This window comes from Lissotriton helveticus, chromosome 3_2, assembly GCF_964261635.1.
Source record: "Lissotriton helveticus chromosome 3_2, aLisHel1.1, whole genome shotgun sequence".
Lineage (NCBI taxonomy): Eukaryota > Metazoa > Chordata > Amphibia > Caudata > Salamandridae > Lissotriton > Lissotriton helveticus.
In genome coordinates, this window is record NC_136062.1 from 80,652,562 (window position 1) to 80,678,808 (window position 26,247).

The 26,247-nt window shown below is 44.0% G+C and overlaps 1 protein-coding gene across 1 annotated transcript in view; it reads left to right on the top strand.

The window, feature by feature from the left end:
- Positions 1-26,247, top strand: part of LEO1 (LEO1 component of Paf1/RNA polymerase II complex) — a 215,090-nt gene that overhangs the window by 181,152 nt on the left and 7,691 nt on the right. Inside the window, exons 10-11 of the mRNA XM_078684833.1 lie at positions 1,474-1,660; positions 16,465-16,565. Coding sequence (XP_078540959.1) covers positions 1,474-1,660; positions 16,465-16,565 — 288 coding nt within the window. The remainder of the gene's footprint in view (positions 1-1,473; positions 1,661-16,464; positions 16,566-26,247) is intronic.

The following is a 26,247-nucleotide window of genomic DNA, read 5'->3' on the forward strand; positions in this document are numbered from 1 at the left end:
CAGCAATGTCCTCGCTGCATCCTACAATAAAGAAGTTTGGCACACAACTTACCCGTTTGAGTGGCTCTATCTACATCAGGCATTGCTTTCGAATTTATATATATATATATATACATACACATACACATACACACAACTTTCTTTCACATGCACATAGATTTGACTGTTGCTTACTGCGGAAACTTGCCTGAAGTCAGTAGCACTTGACCTCCTTCCAGTTGCTTGTCATATCTGTGATGCTGATTTTGTTTTACACTTTAAAAAAAAAAATTATATTGCTCTTCCTCTCTATCTGATGTTACTTTGGATGGTTCCTCCCAGATATGGAAAACTCCAGGGTATTGTATTTAAATGTATTTCCACTTCAATGTAAGCGATGCAGCCACTGAGCAAACAATCTTGTACTACTTAAGGAGGGCGAAAGTCAAAATGTTGTAGTGAATATATACACACTCACTTTGAGACATGGGCAGAAGTTAAACTGGTCGGACTTTCTTTCCAGTACCTATATCTTTGACTGTTGCTGACCGCCTGAAGTCGGTAACACCAGGCCTCCTTCCAGTTGCTTGTCAAGCCTGTGAGGTTTTTTTTTTTTAAACATATTTTTACTTTTTTTCTAATAAAATGTTCAACAGGCAAATTAAAACCTACAACAGACAGTGCAAGCCCATATTTAATGTTGCATGTTTTCCATCGCCAGTGCTTCTATCATGAAACAGCAGTAATCTCCTTCCATCAGTGTTGTATGTTTTCTCATCAGGCCCACTGCTCAATGTCGAGGTGCAGCTGCAGGGCAAGTGGAGTATTATTTCATGTTGCATGTCTAGTGGCATAGATCACAAAAGGTACCCAAATGTCTTTGGGGCGATTTCCTTTTTTTTTCTTCTTTTTTTCAGGCATCAGCTCCCAGTATTTTTTTTCAGCCGCTGGTGGCAAAAGGCTGCAGCCAGTCTTTGGGCCTCGGATTGCTACTATCCTCTTAGCCAGTAGTAGCAACATGGTTATTAGTTGGCGCTCACCAATGAGGATGTCTATGACATAGCCAGTGAGAGTGGTCAAGGGATTTTCTGCCTCTAAATGACCAACAATTTCTTCCAGGCAAGTATACATTGGGATGCTGATGTTAACCCAAAGTCTACATGCTTATACACTATACAATGTGCATATGAATGTATTGAATACAGATTGTGTGTATTCTTCTTGTTATATGTTTCTCTTTTTATGGATTCTTGAAGGCTATTGAATTGTGTCTTTTAAGTGGCGTACATGTCTAATGCCCAATGCTATAGAGTTCAGATGTGAAACATAAGAATAAATAAGTTTGCCACATTCCTTGGAAATAGAAAAACATACTGTATTTCGGTTGAATTTGAGACCATAATGTTCCTTTCTGATTTGCAAAGTATGATGTGGAAATTCTATGATGAATGCACTATTTTGATTGAGTTGTGATACCTCTCATCTATGCTCTAGAAAGAAGAAGAGAGGTTACGAGCCTCAATCCGCAGAGAATCCCAACAGCGACGCATGAGAGAGAAGCAGCATCAGCGAGGGCTGAGTGCAAACTACCTTGAGCCAGACCGCTATGACGACGAAGAGGAGGGCGATGAAGCAATTAGCTTGGCTGCTATTAAGGGAAAATACAAAGGGGGCTCCAGAGGTAACAAATCAGACTTAATTCAGCTGTCTTTTCAGCCTCATTTCAAGCTTAACATAGCATGTTTAGGATAGAGGACTTTTTTATTTTTACAAACTTAAATCAGCGCCCTGCAATGTACGTTAGTTGAAATCGCTTTTCATTGTATTGTATGCAGTACTTCCTGCTATTTATTTACCTTGCAGAAGTTACTCGTGCACTCCTTCAAGTTCCCAACGTAAACATCTTTAAGCCTAGTAAGAACCCTGGTATTTCTTCTTTGGCTGCTTTAAAACCTGGCACTCTGTGCTAAAAGTTCTCATACAACCTTTTATTCAATTCTGGTGATGCCTCTAATGACTACTTTCCTGCCTTTTCCCACAAATCATTGTTTATTTCCTGAGTCCAGGCAAGTTTTGCCTGCCGTCGCGAATCAACATAAGCTTCTGACCGCTTTTTCCCCATCCATCCTTTCTTTTCAGATATCATATATATATCGACTTGCATTGGACTTTAGGAGTACATAGTGTTAGGAGTAGTTGTAGGGGCTGGTTTCTTGTTTCAGTACCCCCACTTTTCGCCTGGTATTAGATGCAACTTTGACTGAAGTGTACTGGTTCCTGCTAACCAGGTCCCCAGAACTAGTGTTCTTTCCCTAAATATTTTCAATTGTTTTCCCCAATTGGCAAAACCTTTAGCACCTTATGTAAATCCCTAGTAAATGGTATCCATGGTACTTAGGACCTGAGGTACTAAAGAGGCCCCATAAGGGCTGTAGCATGAATTGTGCTACCCTAAGGGACCCCTCACCAAGCACATGCAAGGCTGCCATTGCAGGCTGTGTGTTGGTGCAGACAAAAGTGAAAACACAACATGTCACACACCCCTGTGTGGCATGTCCCCTAACACGATAAACGATATTTATAAGTCACCCCTACAGCAGGCCTGACAGCCCTAAGGCAGGGTGCTGAATATTGCATGTAAGGGCATACCTGCATGAGCAGATATGCCCCTGCACTGGTCAGTTCTATTACTGCCAGTACAAGTGGACAGGGAAGCCACTTTAAAATATGTGCTGGACACTGGCGAAAATGAGTTCCCAACTACACGGTGACTTCACAGAAACTAGGCATGTTTGATATCAAACATACCGTATGGATAAACCCACACTGGTTCCAGTGATTGGTTTACCAATACACCCACCCAGAGCGAGGGCACCTTAGAAGTCCCCCCTGAAAACCTACCCTCCTCTGGTGTGCTCCCTCATTGGTATCTACCAGCCTGCCACCGGAGACACTGGGGCCTCTGCTCTTAGGAGGCCCAGAACATAAGCATGTCCGAGATGAGGGTGTAACACCCCTGCCAGCACGATGACCTGCTGATTAGCCACCCCAGGCAGACAAGCTTCAAAGAGCTACCTCCTTTGGAATGCAAGTTTGGTTCACCTCACAGGAGAGGAAGCAGCCCCAACTTTATCTAGGACCCCCTTGGCAGCTTAACAGGCGGGAAAATAGTTGGGTAAGCGTGCCACCTCCAGACTAGTGCCACCACTAAGTTGTGCTACACTGAGATGGACACGATTTTTCTGAAGTAGCCATCTTTGTGATAGGACACTTAGGAATTTTGGGGGAGGGCTATGCCCACCTCCCCCAGGAAGTGGTCACTGTCATATAAGGGGTTGTAGTGACACCAAGGGTCAGTAGCCTATTGGCTACTAACCTACACTCCCCTATCACCTCTAAATTCAGTATTTAGAAGAGTCCCGGGCACCAGAGAAGCAGACGACCTGAGAAGAGAGGACACCTTAGAGCTGCAAAAGTAGAGAGGAGAGAAGAAGCTGACCAGGTACCAAACCTGCCGGCCTATCTGCATCCCTCTTCAAAACTGCACCAAATTCGATTAGTTCTACAGCTGTTGACTCCAGAAACCTGGGTGGACTGCCATCTTTCGAAAATTACTAAGACCTTCCGTGAAAGGTGGACATTTTCTGAAGAAACTCCCAAAGACTCTGAAGCTTCTGGAACTGCCAAAACCTGACCCCTCAAGTCACCCGCAATCCCGTCGCCTCCGACTCTAGTTGAAGCAGGCCACCGGTGTCAACAAGGTCCCCCAGCCCTCCAGAGCTCGAGTCCATTGTGGCTTCATGACTCCTCGACATCGCCTGCTGCCTTTGCATGCACACCCCTCAACCGTAACTGCTTCTGTAAGGAAAAACCCGACGCCTAAGGACACCCGTTGCCCCGGGCCTTGGAGAAGAGGACTGAAGGTAGTTCCTCCCACCCCCCATAATTGAGCATCGCAAGATCTAAGCCACTTGCTGGTTCAGCCCGACTGGCCTCCTCGCCAGAGCCTGCTGCCTCTTTCCGCTGGGATCGTTCTCCATTTAAATATATTGTGCTCCTGACTCGGGTTTGAACCTTGCACCTGGCTGCTCTAAGGCCGCTGGTGTGGTACTGCTGGTGCTGCCTTGGCCCTTGCCATAACATTACAGAACTCGGAAACCGCACTGAAAAGAATTTATATTTGAAAACGTGTTTACCTGAACGTTTTTTCTGATGTCTAAACATGTATTTATGCATAGATACTTGGTATTTGTATAAATTGGTGTGGATCTCCTTCTTGAGTCATGTTGTCATTTACTAATCATTGTGTGCACTTTGGAAATGCCTTGCACTCCTCTGTGTTAAACTTAAGGCTGCTCTACCACACTACTCCCTAATAGAGCACTCTGGGATTGCATAGTAAGCCCCTGTCCAATCATAAGGGAAACTCTGGACTCTGCACTGTATATCAAATAAAGAGCCAGCTTCCTACAGTAGTTTAGCCAGCTGTGCCCATCTTCCAAACCTCAATCCACTTAGTTGTAAACCTTTAACTGCCCTTTTTTCTGTACTGGAATTGCTGTGGTTTATGCACAAGGTCACCTGTAGTGATAAAGAAATTTACCTTAAAATGTTTTTGATTCTGGTCTCGAGCTAAAATTCAGAGTTTTGATGACAGCAACTTAATACCAGGTGTGTATGAGAAGTTGGCAGACACTAGTGTTACTGTTTGTAGGGGTATATTTTGCAACCTACTCTCCATGGGAGTATCTGTGATCTTGCATCAGCACTTACAGCTACATGAATAGTCTTAGGGATTCTATGTTGACTCACCTATTCATATATATCTAGGTGTACATACATTTGCTACATACATATGCACCCACACTCACTCAACTACCCGACATAACCCACGTCCACTCCCTTCCCAAGCCTCTGCTCTTGTTTCAGTGGCTTCTGAGGATATTGCAATGCACTAGAGATGAGTCCAATGTCTGAGAGGAGATCCACTTTATATGAAATTGGCATAGTACCCCTTTTTTGACACCAGACTTAGTCTTTGCTTAGTATGTGGAGAGATGTCTTAGTATGTCCTTTGCATGGTTGAACTGGTACACTCCATGGTAAGGTTCCTATTTCTTTAATAATTACATTTGTTAACCTCCTATAAATGCTGAAGCAGAAAATGTTTTTCAGTGTGCTATATATTATTAGTTCACTAGTCACATTTTTGGAATAGGCAGTAAAGAATTTTGAAGAGACAGTTTCCACTTCCAAAGGCTAACCATGAGGAGCGTATTGCTTCAGCATAGTCCTCACATGAAGGACACTGTCACTATGTTAGAAGACCATGAACAGATTTATTACGTTTTTCCATGTATGAGTCATCAGTTTCATTATTATCGTACTGATTATGCTTGTCCTACTGTATTGTGCCATGGATAGTTGCTCAATATGTAATCGAGTTGTGTGTCTTGTAATTCAAAATATAAATTACCACACTAGTCGAAAAAAGCAGAAGTAAGGTTTCAACGTGACCTAGTTCATCAAAAGTTAAATAATGTTTTTAAAGTCAGATATGTACGTCCCTGTCGATTGATAAATTAATCATAAAAACATTCAAACACATCTTGCATACAATTTATTATAAAAAATTATAAGACTGAGATACTCCTACTCTTATGCTGAGAAAATAAATTCATTTTATGTTGCTAATTTTCACAGCACCACACAAAAAACGACCTACTACATGACGAACATCCTTTGCTTGTAATCATAATAAAACAAGGTACTCCGTTTTACACTTGCTGAAACAAGCACTGGTACATCAGTTTAGTGCAGCAAAAAAAACATAATCTGAATGGAAATTTGCTTGATTGTGCCTTGGGAAGGTTGACATGTAGTGCATAATTCCCAATCTGAGTCTCGCCAGGAGATAAGGGTTCATAAGGGTAAGAAGGGGTTCATAAAGGTAAGAAAACCAGCATTGTTATGGCTTCATCAACCAACTTTGGCATAGCCAATAGGCCTCACCTTTGGAACCTTATACGTGTTTAGCAATGCAACTGTTGTTGTTGCACCAAGGATATTGTGCTGCATAACAAAATACTTAGAAGGTCCCAAAAGCGAGACCTATTGAATATGCAAAAGCTTGTTTCAGTTCTAAAAAAAAACCTCTCCCCTCCGCCTCTCCACTCTTGACAAGAAGTTAAATGGGCACTTGCAAAGCATTTCGGGCAATAGGGATCCACGTATCAAAGTGATTTTAGGGGCGTTTGTAAGTAAACAGATCGTGTAGTATTCCTGATACTTCTGAAATTGAACTGGGTGTTTCTGCAGACCCTCAAACGCTGAAATAGTTGTGGAATGGTGAATTTGTGGTCACTAACTATAGGGAACAACCTTACAGGAGTTTAACACAGTGTAAATTATATCTACTTGTGTGGACATCTCAGTTTCAAGTGAACTGAACACACGTACAGTGTGCATCATCTGGTGTGCTGTCATGAGCATCATAGCTCAGAATAAATATCTAAATCCGTGCAAGGCAGGAGCCTTCTGCACCCTAACACTGACTACATGTCAAGAAAAGTGCCTATGGTGCGTTCCTGTTTAAAATGCTTGCTCTCCCGCGTTTTCTTTATGCCCTGCAGAATACCCTTATCCTGATTCCAGTTTCTTATTTTTCCCACATTGACAGAGCATTGCGGGGATTGCTGTAGGAGGGCTGTACGCCGCGAATAGCAATGAATAAACTCACCATGGGTTGGTATGATGGGGGAATCAGCCTACCGGATCTCGGACTGTATTATCAAGCGTCCCAGCTTATTGCTGTCAATAGATGGGTATTTGAACCCCACGACGAGCCTAATTTCCGCACGGACCACTGGATCATGGGGCGAGCCGGATACAATAGAGCGCTTTACACCAGTCCCCGCAAACTCAACTTAACGGTCGAGAGTTGGCACAGTGTTACCAAACGGTTGGGTTGGCACAAACGGCTGACGAAAGCAACCCCTTTATGGCAACCTGATGTTTTGGGCCTTCCTAGCTCTTGTCCAGGGTTTGATAAGTGGGATTTAATCGGAATTTCCATGGTTGGAGACCTCTGAGTTAAAGGGAAACTGGCCTTGTTTACAGAGCTCCTAACTAAATACCAACTGGCTCCGTCCGAGACATTTAGATACTTGCAGATTTCCCATGCTGTGTCCTCTGCCCTGCCGAGGAATGGCCCCCTCCCCGACTCTACCCCTCTGGAGGACCGGCTATTGTTGGATCCCATGGATCGAAAGGCCATCTCACTTACATACAAAAAGCTGGTTAACAACCGTGCTGACCCGTTGCTAAAACTGAGGGGGGTGGTGGGAGAGGATTTGGGAGAGTTGGAGGACGACATGTGGCGGGATGCCTTGGCCTCGCCTCGGGAAGTAGCCCCCCCCATGCGCATGCGGCTTCTCCAGTTTAAGATCCTACACCGGGCCTATTTTGATGCCAAATTATTGATCAAATTAGACAGACGCCCCGGTACACTTTGCCTCCGACACTGTAACCAAGAGGACACTTTTAGTCATATTTTATGGGACTGTCCATATATCCAGGACTACTGGGGGAAAGTTGCCCGCCAACTCGAGAGGCCAGACACAAAGGCTATGCACAAGCGTCTCTTGAAGTTGAAGTGATTCCAAGAGGTCGATTTCCTATGTAGCGCATACGTGCTGCGATAGGCTCGACCTAAAAATGTAATTTTTGGCAAACAGATCTTACACACTGGGTTTCTCAATTCCTGATGATTCTCATTAAAAACATACTTTGCTGTCCCAGATCTTTTAATTTTGCAGTTTTACTCTGGGAGAATCAAAAAGCTCTTGCTGACCTAACCCTACACACAGAATTTAATGTAATTTAGCTAATGCACTTTATAACTGGGATCCATATTTAAAATATCTTTTATAATCTTTCAATTGATACTAGTTATTAATCTGGACAAACAAATGTCCGTATTGGTAATTGTGTCTTTTAATTAGCTCTGCCTCATACCCGCCTGTAAGTATTTCATGAGGTTAGTCTTCTGTGTCATTCTCTCTTCTAGGTGTTTCCTAATGTTTGGTCCTCTATCACCCTCTCTTCTGGCTGTAGACTCCCTCTCTAGGGGACACTTTTCCTTGGGTTTGAGAAGCCCCCTTTTACAGACAATGTTATTTCCCTGGCCATCCTTTATCCCTTACCTCCAAGCTTAAATAGCAACTTACCTCACTGGTATTTGTCACTGGAGGTCCCTGCAATCTTAATGCATTAAAATTATCTAGATCCCATTGTTCAAAGCACACAACCCCTTCTCCACTATTAATTTCTCCCTTCCAGACATAATCCCTTGAACCGTCCACTGAGATCCTTGGTTAAACTTAACAGCTGCATGAAACTATCTTTTTTCAACACCTCAGTCCTTTCCATGGGGTCAATATCCGGAAACTCTTCCACTGCTTCTCATTTCACAGGCAGGACCTTGGGCAATGTCTTAGCTGTAGGTGAACTAAAAGATTATAACAAGCTTGTCATTGGTGTCCCTCTGTACTACTTTACTCCTCTTAAGAAAGTTCATAAATTGTCACCCCCAGTGTCATGCCCCACTTTCTTTTTCCCTGCACAGACTGCCCAGCAATCTCTACAAATGTGAGCCCTGTATTAGTTCCCTACCCAGGTAACTTTCTCAGACTATCTAGATCTTGTCTCCATGTCATCATGTAACTTCTCTAACAGTGCACTCCTAACTACTACCTTTGCTTCTACAGAATTGACGTTGTATGCAGATTTCCTCCCTTATCACATGCACTCCTTTGTTTCCTCCTAATTGAGGCCCTAATCAGATTTCCTCCTTAGCTACGCTCAAGTATCCCCATTCACCTCTAGGGACATAATTATTTATTCTCACTAGTGTAGTGCACTGACTTTTTATGTAGGGTACCAAAATGAGGTACTGAATAGAAAGTGCAGACAACCCTAATTGGCTTACAGGGCTTACATTAATAATCACAAACGCTCTTTTTTGTCTTAGTGTGGGTGCGCAGTTTACACTTATCAGAGGGTAGTATTAAGTAAGCATTTGTTGTACACACACAGTCAGTAAATGAGGCACACACACTCAAGAAGATACACCAGACTAATTTAGAATAATTACAAAAAACAAGATTGGGAAGTGAAGATGTAGTGTCCTGCGTGGACCCAGGAGGTGGATATGTCCTCCTCTAGAAATTTTAACAAAACATAGGGATCAACCTTAAAGGAGGTTCAAAAGAGTGTGTTACCTCTCTTGGTAGGGCGCACACAGTGTTTGCTTAAATACCCCTCACACACCAAAAGGGCCCTTGGTGTCATGCTTCATCATAGGGGTCTTCCTGCCCCGCTGCGGGACGGGTCGTGCTTCATTCTGCGACTATGTGGGAGCACTGATATTACAGTACTGTGTGGTGTAGTGGTAGTGAGAGGTAGGGTCAAAAGTGGATACGAGGAGTGAGTTAAAAAGGACCTGGCCTCATGGACTTAAAGAACTTTAATAGGTCGTTGAAGCTTGTGCTATTAAAAGGGGTGGTTCGGAGAGATCCTGCATGTAATGTGCGGATACTCCTGATCAAGTCGACATGTTTCAAAGCATCAAGGCTTCTTCATCAGGACTTGGAATTATCCGTTCGGTACTCACTGTGTTACTATCAAGATGTGAATAGTGTGCTATATACAGAATAGTGAAAAGATGCAGAATATCATGCACTTTATGGATTACCCAATTGGTATTTCTAAAAGTGAGTCTGAAAAGAGAAAGCACAATTAGTAATACAATTGCGCCTTCCAATGTGCAAACATGTGTAGTCTGTAAATACAAAGCGCCACAATGTGACTGTAGTGTCATTAGCCTTAGTTGTAACCTTGAACAAAAAGTGCTGTGATCTGTAGGGATAAACAAGGACGAATGAGACACACACACACATTAAATAGAAAATACACACTCTATATTTGCAATACGAGAAAATAGAAAATCAGAGAGTGGATAAGTATATAGATCAAATAACCAAATGTTCATTCATACAAGGATGTGTAGGAGACAGTGCTCCATGAGCCTTTTGAACGGGTGGGAATGGTGTTGCCACTGTATTCTATTTGGTAAAGAAAAGGGGGGAAAAAGTTGTGGTCCCAATATTGGCGGTTCAAAAGAAATCCTTATAAAAATTTGTATACCACTGGTTCCCTGTACGGGGAGGCTCTTTTTATACCGTTGGTGATTGGCCCTTATTAAACCTAAATTGATTGCACCTGTGAAGATGTGACCCGGAAGTAATGTGTGTGAGGGGTATTTAAGCAAACACTGTATGCACCCTTCCCAAGATAGGTAACACACTCTTTTGAACCTCCTTTAAGGTGGATCCCTATGTTTTGTTCTAATGTAGAATAATAACATGTATTTCTATAGAATGTTTAACACCAATAACTTGTGTAGTCAGGTAAGTAGTTTTCGAGTTATCAATTTTTATAGTTAGCAAAAATGTCACACAAATGGGTTTTTACGCAGTATTGCTTTCCTATCGAGAAAGAAACCTATATTGCATACAAGTAGTTGCAGTCGCTTTTCTGGGGTCCCCTTTAGGACTTAAGTAGCTGGAAGGTCATGGTCACAAGCAGTTTGGCTTTACCTGTCCTGGAGTGTCAGGGTGCAGAGGTGCTAGACAGGTTGGTAGCCTTGCGCTCTACACCATTGGCAAAGGGGGGCACCTAGAAACAGACTGCAGAGGGGTACTTGGTGACAAGTCTGAAAGCTCTCAATGGGGGGCTCAGTTCTTGAAGGTCTTGGGAGCATGGGGCCACAGTCTGTGTTCATGGACCCGGGCCGGGGAGTTCGGTTGCAGAGGGTTTTGGTCGGCTGTACCCGTGTATCAAAGGTGCTCACAGTGCTTTCTCAGACCTGCAGGGGAGACCGAACAGGACAGCTGGGACACTCTTGATGCTGGCCTCTACGATGCTGACATTTCTCGTCAGCTGGTCTGTCTAGGCGGTTTCGGAATCCGGATTGGACTACAAACCAGCCTTGGTTGTTGCAAGGGGTCTGGTACCCAGAGTATTGGTGCAGGGCAGCTCCTGGGTGTCCTGGAAGTGCTGGCAGCCCTCCAAGGCTTCTGGAGAATGCACAGCTGCAGAACGAGTCAGGTTATTGCTATTGTTGGGAACAGGCAGGATTTGGCGCCAAGAGCCCACAGCTGGTCCACAGTTTTCGCTTCTTTGACTCTTCTTGGTCCTTCTTCTTTCGTCGGGCAAATCGGAGTTCCTGGTGTCAGGCGGCCACCTGCCTTAGGACTGTAAGATCTGCTGTAGTGGTGACTTGAATATATATTGCATGCAGTGTTTGTGAGCATGGCACACAGGATGATATGTGCCAAGTCATGTTTTCACATTTGTTTGCACCATTTCACGCAGCCTGCAATGGTAGTCTGCATGAGTTTTGTGGTGGGTCCCTTAGGGTGTCACAGTACATGCTGCAGCCCCCAGGGACCCTCTTTAGCACCGATGCCCTAGGTACCAGTGGTACCATTTATTAGGGACTTACCGAGGTACTAAAGGTCTTCCCAAATGGGGAACAATTGAGCTCTTACCTTGTTTTAGGGAAAGAGCACTGACACTGGGGCCTGGTAAGCAGGAACCCAGTGCTCCTCAGTAAAAATTGCATCAAATATCAGGCAAAAAGTGGGGGTGACCAAGTCAAAAAGGGGCACTCTCCAACAATCATTAATTCCTTTGTACTGTCAGTGACATTATCATTCAATGCCTCTAGAACAGAACAAATTGTGTTCTATTAGGACTTTTAGGTAGGTGTTTTCTGTTGGGCAATTCCCTAATTGTATCACTATTTCCCTAATGCATGAATTATTTTGCCTCAATGATGCCATATTCTAATGTACTGTTCTCTTCAAGATATTTACTGTAGTATAAAGAATAGTTGTCTCATGCCCAGTATTAGCAAAAATGAATTTTCCATCACTTCAAACATGATTATCAAATTTGATTGTGGTAGTGCAGTATTCTGTCTGATGGTAGGAAAAAGAGTAGTTGGCATACGGACAAAGGATTACAAAGCAATTGGGGTGAGAAGTTTTTTGTTCAGCTCATTTTCGTGGCTGGGTCATTTTTTAAGGTTTTGAACCTGGGATTTGGTCTCGGTAGATACATATAGCCAAAGGCATCGCTTCTATATTATATTTTCTTTATCCTGGGTAGGCTAACATGTACAGTGTTACTTGATGTCAGGGGTCTTTTTGACTGATGATGACAGATTGTTGCTTGGATGTAGATTTGGTCCAGTATTCCAGAAGGCACAGTGGACGATGAAGTGTCTCAAATCCCACAGAAAGCCTATGTGATCTTTTAACTTCGATGTGATATGGTCCTTAAGGTTTGATTGCAAGAGCGGGTGGCTTATTCAGGCTAGTTTAGACTGGTAAATCGAACACATTGTGAAAGCTTTCAGAATCCTAAAAATGATAACGTGGACTATTCGGCCATAAAATACCAATAAAGTGTCAATCTGTGACCTACAGGGTGTTAGTGCCCTGGGCTTTGCCTCCACTAGTGAACTGTTATGGCTTGATCTTCATGAATAAATAGGTTATTAATTTAAAGATAGAAAAATCTATGATGTCCTTGTTGCTTAATTGCAAAATGGACATCTAGTTGCTAAACTAGAAGATTAAATGTCTTGTATTCCTTTGTAATCTAGAATGGATGTTGAGGATTATCAATTACTTTGTTCTTTTATTCGTGTTTACTAAAAGGAGTAATATTCAATCCAGCTAGGGGTCTGATATTTCTTCTTTTGCTAAACATTAATAGGTGAAGCCTATTATTTATTCTATGAACTTGAAAATTATTACAAGACAGGTCTACGAATTTCTTGAAAGGGAACTCAGTGGGTTTGAAGTACAAAGATTTTAAAAAGAATTACTCTTTTAGTTATCCTGGATTACTCCTTTATTCCGGAATTAATAGAAGAGTAAGTCACACCTACTAATAGCAACGTTTTTGTGATTTAGGCCCTAGCGACTTACCTGCCATGTTACATCAGTTACTCCTCCTGTTTTCTATCTTATTCATGAACATTGACCTGTATCGAGCCAGCAAAAACAATAGATGCTTTATTCGGTTCATTAAAAAGACCATCAAAGCGTGCAAGGTTAAAACATCATTAATAAAAACAAAATATTTAAAAGCAATTATATAAAATTACATTGTAAAAAGGTTATCCACACATCAAGGCTCACATCAGTTCACTAATGGACAATACTAGCAATCCAACAGCATAATCCGGTGTAATAAAAAAAAATCAATTGCAAAAGCAAAGCAATACAACCCTGATAATACTTTTTCTAAAATAATTTGAGGTTACCACAACTCCATCTAATTAAAAATTAATAAAACCATTTAAATGATACAGCCCCGTCTTGCATTGTCTAAAGTCCAAGTAGGCAAAAACGATGACACAAGTTATGGCAATCTTTTGCCCAATAGTCAGTTGCACAGTTCAACAGTCCCATGACTGATTGTCTGGATGAGACAAAATACATTTGTGTTTATGGCAGACAACTTTTAGGTATGTACTGACAGCATATACAAACAATTACATTAGAGGTATTGCTTTTCAAGATCCTATGGGCAATTGAATAACGATTAACACCAAGGTTCAGACACACAGGGTGTATCCATTTGCGAAGAGAATAGAGGTATGCAGGGCAAAATACCAAAATGTGTTCCTTGGTCTTGGGGGTTAACCCACAGGCAGGACACAGATGGGGCAATGTGTCATTTTCTAGCGGCGAGTGAATGATTTCAGTGCTAAGCAGCCAAGTCGGAAACGCACACATTGGCCTGTCTTATTCGCCCTGTACACCCCTCTTATTTGCTTGTATTGATCCCAGTTGTAGGTCTCGCCTGGCAGACAGCACTAGCTGTCTGATCACAAACGACCTATTATGGGTTTACCAAGAACCTTCAGTGTGCCTAAAGCTTGTTCATTGATTTCTATTGGTTCAGTTTATTGTCCCTCTCATTTCTTTGTTTCTTATTTGATGGCTTTCCTTGCCCATCTTGTTCAATCTTGTGTTTGTCCCTCCACTGGAGCATAGACTCTTTATCATCTGCTTGATTGGCTAACTTATGTCCTTCCACTGCTCACTCTAAGGGAACTACTTTTCTCTTTTTTTATAAGCCCTCCATTAAAGTGCATGTGTTTTCCAGCGGTCTCCCTTGTGTCCTTCTCCCCTCCCCCTGTGCTCCATGATGCATTAAAAAAAGAAATGGTGTCCACTTTATTTCATAAGCACATGCTTGCGTATTGACGCACATCCAAGCATATGTCATCAGACACCCATGCACATGCCTTCAGAATGACACCTTGATTTTTTTTTTCTTTTTTCCTTTTGCCATGCAGCACAGCATGGCTAAAAGTCCTTGCCAAAGCCACTAGATCGCCAAAAGCGAGGCCCAATGGCTTTCCCAGTGCTTGTTTTGGGTGTCGCCTACATACATCTTTTGTCTACCTACAAACTGCCTTTTCGTCGTGTTGTCGAACTCCTATTGTGGACTGTATCATTACTCAGTGATATTCCTTCACATTGCTTACAATGGGTTGGCTTTTTTGTTAATCTCATTTGCATGCATATTCTTTCATGGCCTTCCTTCCCCTTTTTGTGTTCGTCCCTCCACTGGAGAAGAGCTTTTTTTACCATCCTGTTTATGCCATGACTTCACTGCTCGCATTCAAGAACAACTTTTTTCTTTTTATTTTAGCACTTCATGAGAGTACGTGCTTGCTTACTCTCCGCCTTGTGCTGCTTGCCCCTCTTTACTTCCCTGTCCTCCCTCAGCCTATCGTTGCCCCTCTGCCACCTCCCATGGCTACTGTCCACTGATCTCTTTTCGTCTCTACATTTTCTTCGCTTTTTATTTTGTTGCTGAGGTGGTGCATCCAATCTTGTTCAAATCCGACCGAACCAAATGGAAATGTATTAATCGGAATCCTGTCCTTTCTGAAAGTGAAGCCCCAAAGAACTACAGACCTCCTCGTGAACCTTAAGGATGCCTCGAGGGCTCACTTCTAAGCGTCTATTCAAAGCCTGCTCGCCCTTCTCATTGACCCTTTATATCGTGTTTCTGACACACATCCCCAGATGTCAACCAGCATTTCCTCCTGATCCAAGAGACACAGGATTTGCGGCATCCTGCTCTTGGTCTAACGTCACAAAAATAGATGTCTTCTCTAGATGGTGTGCACTTTTGGGTGACATCTAGTGTGCCTTTTCTAAACACCACATGTGAACTAAGCCAGCAATTGCCCATTTTCTTTATTTTTTTTCTTTCCACATCTGAAGTAACCCTGGGTTTGGTCGTTGTCACGTTTTTCAGTGTTATGTAACTTCTGGACGCACCTTAAGCATGGTCTGAAATGCTTCACAACAGTGACTAAATAATGGTTCAGATAAGTTTGTTAGGACGCAAAAGTAGCAACGGTCATCACATATTTGTCACTGAGTACATGCCCAAATTAATCTTGTACTGATGTTCTGCCACAAACCACTAGAGGGAGACACGCGACAACATACTAGAGCTGGCCATTTTACACTTTCCTAAACGAATTCACTGTAATTGTTCAGATTCTTTACTTGCAATCGAGTTTTACTGTTTGGCACGTAGCACAGAGTGCTATTATTCTCTCTTTGTATTCTTTCTGTCGTGTTCTTACTCCGTCTGTATCCTATCTTTCCTCTAATTAGCCTCTCTCCCTGGTTTCATACCCTCCTGTTTCCTTCCCCCCTTATAAAAAGCTATTTTTTTCTGGTCTTGTATCTCGGTCTCCTTGACTTTTTATCTTTTATTTTAGCCATCTTTTCTGCCTTCTCTGGCCTTTTCCCCTAGTTCTTCTTGTCTTGTATCCTAATTTATCAAAGGTCCCTTTTCTTGTTTACTTTGCCCATTTCAGTGTTGGACTCTCACTTCCTATACATCATTACAGAAGGTAAATTAGCTGCGTCTGGGGATTTCATTACAAACCACTTCTATGACGCACTAGTGCATACATAACTGAAGTATGTCCTAAGGCAACATTGGACAATGTCAAGATGTAGTAATTCTGCAGAAACCATTTGCTCTAGCGAGATTTGTTGAAAAGATTGGATTGAAATGCACACTCACACGCTAAGAAAGCCCAGGATGACGTTGCAGATTCAATCAGTTTGTAAGGGGTGGGTTCTGGCGTGGCAAAGTGGGATGGAGAGGGTACAGGTGGCATGCCCTGTGCCCCCGAGATTTCATTCAGTGGGTCCTGGTACGAGCCTTTCCGTGTCATTATCCTCAGTGGGTCTCTCCTTGTAACTGGCTTCATTGCATTGAGAATAAGTGACAGCGGCCTATGTGTTCTGCTCTTTTCTTACCCTTTTACCTCGACTCTTGCTTCATTTCTCTTGTTTTCTTCTTCAGAGGAACGTGCCAGAATCTATTCTTCGGACAGCGATGAAGGCTCGGACGACGACAAAGCCCAGAGACTGCTCAAAGCAAAGAAGATCAACAGCGACGAGGAGGTGAGGAGCAGTGCACGCTTTGTATCTTTTCTACTTTGTGTACTTAACACATGATGTCATTCAGAGAGACTTCGCGCCACAAGGTCTTTGAAAACTTCATTCGTGCAGTAAATATTCACATGATCTCTGCATCTGTGCGCTGCTCCACCGCCATAGGTTTTCATATGAGGTCTTCACCAGCCGCTCAACCTTGGGACTGCCTCCCTTCCTTCTAGTACACAGTACAAGTATGAGGTAATGAGGAGGCATCATGTCGCACCAATATGTACTCTGCTCTCCCTTTTCACACCCTTAAAAGGACGCCAGCTGCAAGAGACAGCAGGAAGAGGGAGGGAAAGCTGCTTTTCGAAGCATCGATTGGTGTTTTACAGTGAGATGTGTGCGCTTAGCTGGATACTGAGGACGCGTGTCAGTGATCTGCCCGGTGACTGTTGCCTCTGCGACCCTGGTCGAGGTTTGAGAAGCTCTGTGTGGGCTGACCATCAGAGCCCATGCTCAAAAGACTTTCGCCTTGGTATAATTTTTCACAACAGTGATCCTTTCTGGTTGGAAGGCCTGAGACAAGAGTCGCCACATCTGTGTGTGTGTGTGTGGTTTGAGGGTTGTCAGCCATCATTTGTATGACCATATCAGGCGCTCTCATGAAAGGAGGCGCTACCGTGCACTTGTCCCTCTTAGAGGTGAGAAGACCTCTTCTGATTTGCAGCATTCTTCCTCATGGCATGGAGACTGTGGTTGGAGCCCTTCCACAGGCTTAGTCACCACAGAATTACACAGACAGTAACTCTCTTTTCTGACGAAGAAAACCACAGAAGAGAAATAAAAGGCCAAGCTGTCTTCATTTTTCCACAGATTTCCTGGAACTGCCTCCTGTGGTGAAGCATTAATTATGGCAGAAAACTCTGTTTTCTGGTGGGCCAATTATTGACCTTCCCATTTCAGGCTCTCTCCACTGCTGCTAAAGCCTATACTGGATTTGTGCTGCGGAATCACGCATGCAGCCTGTTGGCATAGCTTCGCACCCGCTTCCTCCCATTGCCTCTTTCCGATTGGGTCACTTGCGGGGGCCGGCAACATAGACAGTGGTCTCTCCCATCTCAGTACCTCCTCCTACTGTGGTACATTCCTCTTTTATGAGTTCCTTTACAACCGGAGTGGTTTATTCACCCCTACCATTGTGCTCTCTTCCCATAATTGTGTCAGTCTTAGCTTCCGGTCACCTACTATGAATATTGGTAGCCACCGCTTCAAACAGCAGATGACTCCCAAGCAAGCAGAGCAGTTTAAAGCTCTGTATCTTTGTGGAATTCCTATTCAAGCTTCTCAAAGAAGGTCCTAAGAAAAAATCTCAAGCTGGTAAGCCTGTGCCCGTTGAGTGTTAGACATAACACTGTTCACAATATTTAACCATGTTCACAATATTTATTACATTTATAATGGTTATAACTTTTATTATCTAACTTCTGAAATGGAAGGAGAGAGAAATACATAAAAATGATTATTGATTCTCCTGACGGACATCTCTCTTGCATATGCTTACCACCAGTCACTCTTACTTCAAAAATTGTAGATTTCCTTCAATTTATGGACGCACCTGATGTCCTTCCATGGTTCTGAGAAACGAGGCCCGAGCCCGTGCATAACCCTTTTTTGTAAAGCAAAGCCTACCCACTTATACCTCTGAAATCATTCAATCATATTCCTTTTCTTTGCCTATACACTTGCATTAGTGGTGCCTCTCATTGTAATCTTTATTCCACACAAGCGATGATGCAAGGATTACAGCTCCTAAAGGGCATGCATCTCTGTTATGATAACTGACTTTAGTGTATATGTTCATGGTGCCCACTTAGTTCCTGGAGCATTTGTTTTTGTTCTAAAATAGGTGTTGGGAATGACTTCTGGAAAGTCATCTTTACCGACAACATCAACTAAGAGTCTATAAACGTTCAGAAACTGCCAGTCTTTATAAGATTTGCTTTTTGCTCTAAAGAACTGCAGAGGGAGCAGTTTCTCTGATATGTTTTCTGAGACAGGCTAACTCCATGGACAGCATTAGAATAAAGGAAGAAACCCCACTATAGCTGTAATCCCACTTCTTCCCCTTGTTGCCTTCTTGATCCTTTATTGTATGTGCTAGAAAACACTTATGGTCTGATATAGGATTTGAAAAAAGTACTCCATCCATCAGGGTGACAAAGTGTAGAAAAGTGCCCCTTTTGACATGGTCACCCCCACTTTTTGACGGGTATTCAATGCAATTTTGACTGAAGTGCACTGGGTTCCTGCTATCCAGGTTCACAGCACCAGATCTCTTCCCTAAAACTGTACAATTGTTCCCCCTTGTGCAATACCTTTAGCACCCCCTGTAAGTCCCAAGTAAATGGTACCCCTGGTACCTAGTGCAATGAGGCTAAAGAGGGTCCCCAAGCGTGTATTGTGCTATGCTACCCCTTAGCACACTCATGCAAACTGCCATTGCAGGCTGTGCGACATGGTACAGGGAAAAGTAAAGACATGACGTGGCATACCTCCTGTGTGCCATGCCTAAAGACACTGCATGCTGTATAGGTAAGTCACCCGTATACAGGCCTTACAGCCTTCATGCAGAGTGCACTATACAACATGTGGCAACATATCTACATGAGCAGATATGAGCCTGTGATGTCTAAGTCGATTCTTAGATATTACAAGGAACAGGGAAGCCATTTTACTTACATGTGTGGTACACTGTTAATTATGAGTTCCCCAGCTACATGATGGCTTCACTGAATCTAGAGATGTTAGCCAACATGCTAGTTCCACGTGAAAAAAATTGTAGAATTCCACCATTATGGTTTTGGTGGAATTAGGCTTACTGGGTCAACGTTATGCCCACTTTCCACAGGAAGGAGTCATATAGTGGTGTAGTGGCCCTGAAGGTAAATAGTCAAGTGGCGACTACCTGTCACACCCCTTAACATACCAAAATGTAGTATTTAGGAGGCACGCCGGATTCCAGGAACTTGGATTCGATAGATTCAGAATAAGAGGACATAGAAGATCCACAAGAAAAGCGAGAATTGAAGACTTTCTGTGGATTTTCGGTGCCACACCCTGCCTGCACAAGTCTTGACAATGGTGACTAGCGACGTGTCCTGCAGTTGAACAGGTTCAAGAACCCCTGGAGACAGCCAGCCTTTTGCAAATTGCCAGCAATCTCCCTTGGAGTAGAGGAGCTACTCCCCTGCAGTCCGCAGGCACCGAAAACGCAAAGTCAGTTTTGCAGAGTTGCCGTTAGACGCATCAGCCTCCCAGGAAAAGGACCCTGTGCTCCTGAAGGTCAGATCTGTCCCCCACCAAGTGTGAGGACACCAGGACCCACCTGAACTGCACATGGCCAATGCCAGGGATACCAGACCCCCTGCAACAAACAGAGTCCCTGAGATTCCAATCCGGACTCCTACTGCTCTGAGACCGAGCATCCATCGAGGGACGTTAGCACTGCAGAGACCCACTTCCAAAGTGGCCCAACAGTGCTGATTTTGCACCCTCAATTGGCGAGACTGATAACCGCAAGGCCCTGGAGTGCACAGAGTCCAGCTAACTCTGCTACTACGCACTCGAGTGCCCCAGCCCGGGTACCATTGAACCAGCTAAGTCCCCTTTGTCCCCTTGACCCTTGTGACCCAAAACCCCTGCCTGGAGCTCCCAAACTTGTCCCCCTCTGCAGCCTGTTTCTAGTTGCACCCTCCCCTTTCTTTCCACTGGTGTAGTGCACACAGCTACACTGGTACCAACAAACCAGCTGTGCCTGCTAGACCTGAGGACCTTTGTGACCCAAGCCCCCCAGCTAGTAGCTCCCGGAGTTGTACGCAAGTCCCCCTATGCAGCCTATTTCTAGTTGCCCCCCCTCCACTTTTTTGCCACCGGTGTAGCATGCACAGCTACCAACCTGACTAGCACCTTTGCACCTGGACGCCCCAGAGCAGGTACCCAGTAACTGCTGCTGGTACTTTGGCCCCCTACAACCCTAAGTCCCAAAGGAGACCCTAGAAACCATTCGCAAATATATGCATGCAACATATGCCTTTTCTCCCATAGGTAGTAGTGCAGCATAAAGACGCGTTTAAGTGAACTATTTACTTACCTGTAAAAATTCAGATCTAGAAAGTACTTACTTAGATAATGAGGTTCTTAGTATCACAATTTATATAAAAAATATGACTTTTTTTCTAAATGGGTCTCAGATTTATTCCTGAGTGTGTGTCTCATTTACTGCCTCTGTTAGTACAATAAATGCTTTGCACTGCCCTCTGAAAAGCCTAAACTACTCACCCACACTGCCACAAATGAGAGCATTTAGTGGTATCATTTTTGCCTCTGTAAACAATTTGGGTTGCCTGGACTCTTTGCACAGTGCACCTCGTTTTGGACCACTATATAAAGAGCCAGCTTAATACAGAGTATATTACCTCTACCATCCTGACGGACCACCATCCATCAAATTTGGAAATGACCATTGTCTCAACAATCAATCACTGTATATTAAAAGGAGCTGCTATGAAAGCAGTTCCTTTCCAGGGATTTAAAGACGAAACATTTGGTTGATGGTTGCCATCAGTTTTGACAGCTGTTCACCAGACTTTCCAAAACTTTTTTTTGTTTCTGAAACAAACTCCCAAAGTGAAAAACAAACCGTGAATGACTTCCGCAACCTAGGAGTTTTTTTCCCAGGATGCGGGAGTAGTTATTTATTTTTTATTTTTTGTCTCTTACTGTCAGGTTTTTCCTGGTGTGAAATTGGGCGGGTGGTGTACTGTCCTTCCTTTGAAAGCTCATACTCCATAGACTACCGGAGGTCGTTTTGTGTTAACAGAGTCAACAGGGGTGCTATCGATAGAAAACTCAACATCAGTCCTTCTCTAAGTGAGACAGGCACATCAATGTCTGTCTGTTGTGGACTTGACTTTTGTTTGTACTACAGTGCTGATAGCAATGGAGAAGTAGTGCAAGATTTCTGGTTCCTCGACAGCAGTACAGAATGTATGGAAGGCAAGCCGTGCTCCCAGGCAGAAGCCTGCTCCTCTTCGTAACTTCATGCCCTTAAGTTTTCTTGGTGCCCAAGGGCTACATAAACCTTTACTGCTGCTGGGTTCTCTGGCTCAATTAAGTAACGTCTGAATTAATGTGGATACTTTGCAAGACTGGTTGCATACCCCTTTCCATATACCCCTATCTCTGGGGTGTAGATTTCTAAAGAACTTGGCTTGTTTAGATATAGACTCTTAGGACCAGACCGATGAAAAAGGTACCCAACTTTTTGGCTCAAATGTATCTTTTCAGCAAATAATATGAGGTCTATGACTAGAGTGCTAATTTCAAGGCTTTTTGTTTACTCTTCTGAGGGTATCTTCATCTCTCATCTCATAAGCCGCAGAGCCCTGTTACCTCCTTTATCAATTCCTCCTGAAACACGTCTCATTCAGATTTGTATGTACATTTGTATGTACATCTCACTGCCAACACACCCATACTGCCTCGGTCCAGCAATGGCTACTTGCAAAAAGGTTGCATTCTGGATTTCTAGAGGCACTCTGTCCTGACTAAAGGGTATCATTGTTTGGATGCTGCAAGTGGATTTAAGAATGTTTTTCAGATTCAGAATACATACACTCAGATCTGTTTGTCAGAGCTGCTTCTGTGAAAGCAAAAACACTCTTCCCCATGCATTACTGTCCACTCAGACCTCTAGCAGTAAACAGTGATGCATTTGATGAGTCTAAAACTCCGTTCACTTTCCTTATTTTAATATCCTTTTACAGATAATTCATTACTGTCTTGTGAAATCAGTGCTTGCCTGGTCGAAAGGAACATTGATAAAAGTGGCTCTGACCACAGACCTATGTGGTCAGCCTGGGAGCCTCGGTAAATAAAAAATACCACAGCAGTATGTACAAAAGCGAAAGAAAGGCTTAGGCCTCATCTCATTTTGTAGCATATCTACCTCTTTTTGTAAAAGAGACCAACATTTTGCAACAACCAATCAGATTAGCCTCACCCCATAGAACCCACATGAGAGAGACTCTGAGCCTCAGATTTTCTACCACACGTTGTGCTAAGGGAGTCTCCAATGAGCTCTGCTCAGATTTCTCTTCAACTTTTGGATTTCAACTGTTTTCTCTTCAGGATGCTGTTTTCCCCTTTTTTCATCATCAAACATGGAGAAAAAAGGCCTTTTTAGAGCTTGTGCTACCTCTTGTAAAAGGAGGCGTTGGGTGAATGACCCTCATAAAATGGCATGTGTTGCCTGTATCCGGACCACAAGTTCTAGGTAAGATAAACATAAGGGTCCATGAGGGCCGTCTTTTACTTGGTTCCAGAAGCTGAAATCTAGAACAGATCCAGTTTCTAGTATGACAGTGATGAGGCCTCGTCCGCTGCGTCTTTGTGAAGATCTGAGAAGGAATACACTCTCATCCGGTTTCTTGTGAGCAGCGCACTCAAAACGCCTTTAAAAGACCTCCCGGGGGTCTGACAGGCGCAGTCCACCTGAATCTCCTCACCGAGGTGTAAAGGAGAGGAAGGGACTTTAACAGGAGAAACTGGTGTGAGGAAGTCTAGCTCGTCGATGACTATGGCAGTGTCGACGAAAACGGCAGTGTCGACGACGACACCGTCGACGACGATGGCAGTGTCGATGACGACAACGTCGACGACGATGGCGGTACCGTCGACAACACCGTCGACGACGATGGCAGTGTCGACGACGATGGCAGTGTCGACGACGATGGCAGTGTCGACGACGATGGCAGTGTCGACGACGATGGCAGTGTCGACGACGATGGCAGTGTCGACGACGATGGCTGGGTCGACGACGATGGCTGGGTCGACGACGATGGCTGGGTCGACGACGATGGCTGGGTCGACGACGATGGCTGGGTCGACGACACTGTCTACGACGATGGCAGTACAAACGACACTGTCTACGACGATGGCAGTACAGACGACACTGTCTACGACGATGGCAGTACAGACGACACTGTCTACGACGATGGCAGTACAGACGACACCGTCTACGACGATGGCAGTACAGACGACACCGTCTACGACGATGGCAGTACAGACGACACCGTCTACGACAATGGCAGTGTAGACGACACAGTTGACGACAGTGTAGACTACGATGTCTACATCGTCTACGACAACCGTCAACAACCGTGTCGACGGATATAAAAAGAAAAAAACTTCTGTCAGGGAGAACAGCCTGTGACAGAAGGGCATGATGTTATTATAGTGCCAGATGATGACTATGGTTCATCTGATGAGGACCAGAATGTGGAACATATCCAAAATCCTGACGCAGAATAGGACGATTATGTTATCCCAGATCCGGCTTCACTATCCCCGGACCCTGTGCATCCGCCTCCAGCTGACATAGGGGGTTTCCATAATCTTATGGAAAGAGCATCTAAAAGATTTGGCCTTTCTGTTCCTGTGGCACAATCAGACTGTTTCCTCTATGATTTTAAAGAACCTTTCAAGAAATCTATTTGTTCCATTCCCATAGTAGAGCATGTTTGGAATGAAGGCAAGAAGGTGATGCAGTCTCCAGCTACTTAACTCCGGTTCTACCGCGTTTGGAGAAAAAATATATGGCACCGGAGGACAGTCCAGCCTGTATTATTGCCCAACCTAGACCGGACTCGGTTATTTCTCAGGCGACCCAAAGAAAATCAAGAAACCCGACGGCACCCCTGACTGCACCGCCAGACAGAGAGGGCAGGTGCAGAGACAATGTAGGCAAGAGGTTTTCCTCTATGTCTAGCCTCCTTGTTAGGGCCTCGAACGCTCTAGCAATTTTGGGACGATATGATCGCCAAATGTGGTGCGATCTCTCTCCTTTCATTGATCAGCTTCCAGTGAGTGCCAAAGCGGAAGCGAGAAAGATCCTGGAAGAAGGTGAATGATCTTCATCTGAGATTATAGTTTGTGCAATGGTCATTGCTACAACGGCTTTTCGTGCCTTGGCAGATTCAGCGGTCCTGAGGCGTCAAGGTTGGCTGAGATGTACCTGGTTTTGCACGAAGGTGCAAAATAAAATTCTGGATCTGCCCTTCGATGGAGATATGCTGTTTGGCAAGCATATAGATGATGCTTTTCAAGACATTAAAAAAAGGATACCGAGACGGCAAGATCTTTGGGCACACTTCAATATCGAAAATTACCTTTCTGGGGTGCAAGAGGAAAAGGTTTCTCTAAATATTGGGGAGGTTATCAACATCGCTACTCCTCCTATTCTCAATCATTCAAGCCTCAGTACTCTCAAAGGCAAAATCAATCGACGTCTTTCATAGACAAGGACGTCAAGGAAGAGATACTTCTAAATGCCAATAGCAGCTTCCTGGCAATGCCTACCGGTCCGTCACCCCTTGTAACACCGATGGGGGCAGATTTACACATTTTCTCGATTGCTGGAAGATCATAACAGATCGGTGGGTTCTGAATATCGTTCAATTTGGCCATACACTAGAACTCCAAAACCTTCCACCTCCCAGAGCTCCTCGTGCCACAGAATCAAAACACCTGCATTTTCTCCGTCTCGAAGTTTGTCAACTGCTCACCAAGGGAGCGATAGAACCAGTGCCACTTTCTCAAAGCAGAAGAGGGTTCTATTCCTGGTTTTTTCCTCTTCCATAAGACGGAAGAAAAGTGGCGTCCAATCTTTGATCCGAGGGAGCTCAACACCTATCTCATAAAACTCTTTTCGAATGGTCTCTCTTCAAGACGTCTTACGTCTTCTAAATCCAGGGGATTATATGGTGACTCTGGATCTCCAGGACGCATATTTCCACGTTCCAATCCACCCAGCTCACAGAAAATATTTACGCCTCACAGTAGCCAAGAGTCACTTTCAGTTCAAAGTACTGCCGTTCGGGCTCCGATGCGCTCCACGGATATTCACAAGGGTGTTGGCCCCAGTAGCAACATTCCTAAGGAAACCATAACTGGAAGTTTTCCCTTACCTAGACGATTGGTTGATAAAAGCTCCGTCTTCTCAAGCATTGACAAGGGCAGTCGAAAGTTACATCCAACTTTTCAATCACCTGGGTCTGCATCTCAACAAGGAAAAATCAGTCTTTATTCCATCCAGGAGGGTCAAGTTCCTGGGCCGCATTCGGGATACAAGAATCTGCAAGGTATTTCCTTTGGAAGAAGGACAGAAAAAGCTAATCTTCTCTGCCAACCATTTACAAAAGAGACGATCCCTGTCAGTTCGTCTATACAAGTCTTTCCTAGGATCGATCTCATCTGGCATACCATTAGTTCCGCATTGCAGACTGCGAATGCGCCCCTTGCAAGAACAACTGAACATGCGAAGGTGCCAAGTGGAAGGTTCTTTCGAGGACAAGATAAAGGTCACTCCTCTCATGAGAAAAGCAGCAGGCTGGTGGGCTATCAAGGAGAACATCTCGAGAGGTCTCTCTTTCAGAATGGCTCCATCCCCTCTGATTTTAACCACAGACGCCTCTATGGAAGGGAGAGGCGCTGTCTTACAGGACCTCCAAGTGAGCAGTCACTGGAACGCAGAAGAGCGTTTTCTTCATATCAATCTCTTAGATCTCATAGCGATGCGCCTAGCCTCGCAGGCTTTCAGGCCGAAAGTTCAAGACGCAACCGTGCTGGTCAGGACGGGCAACAC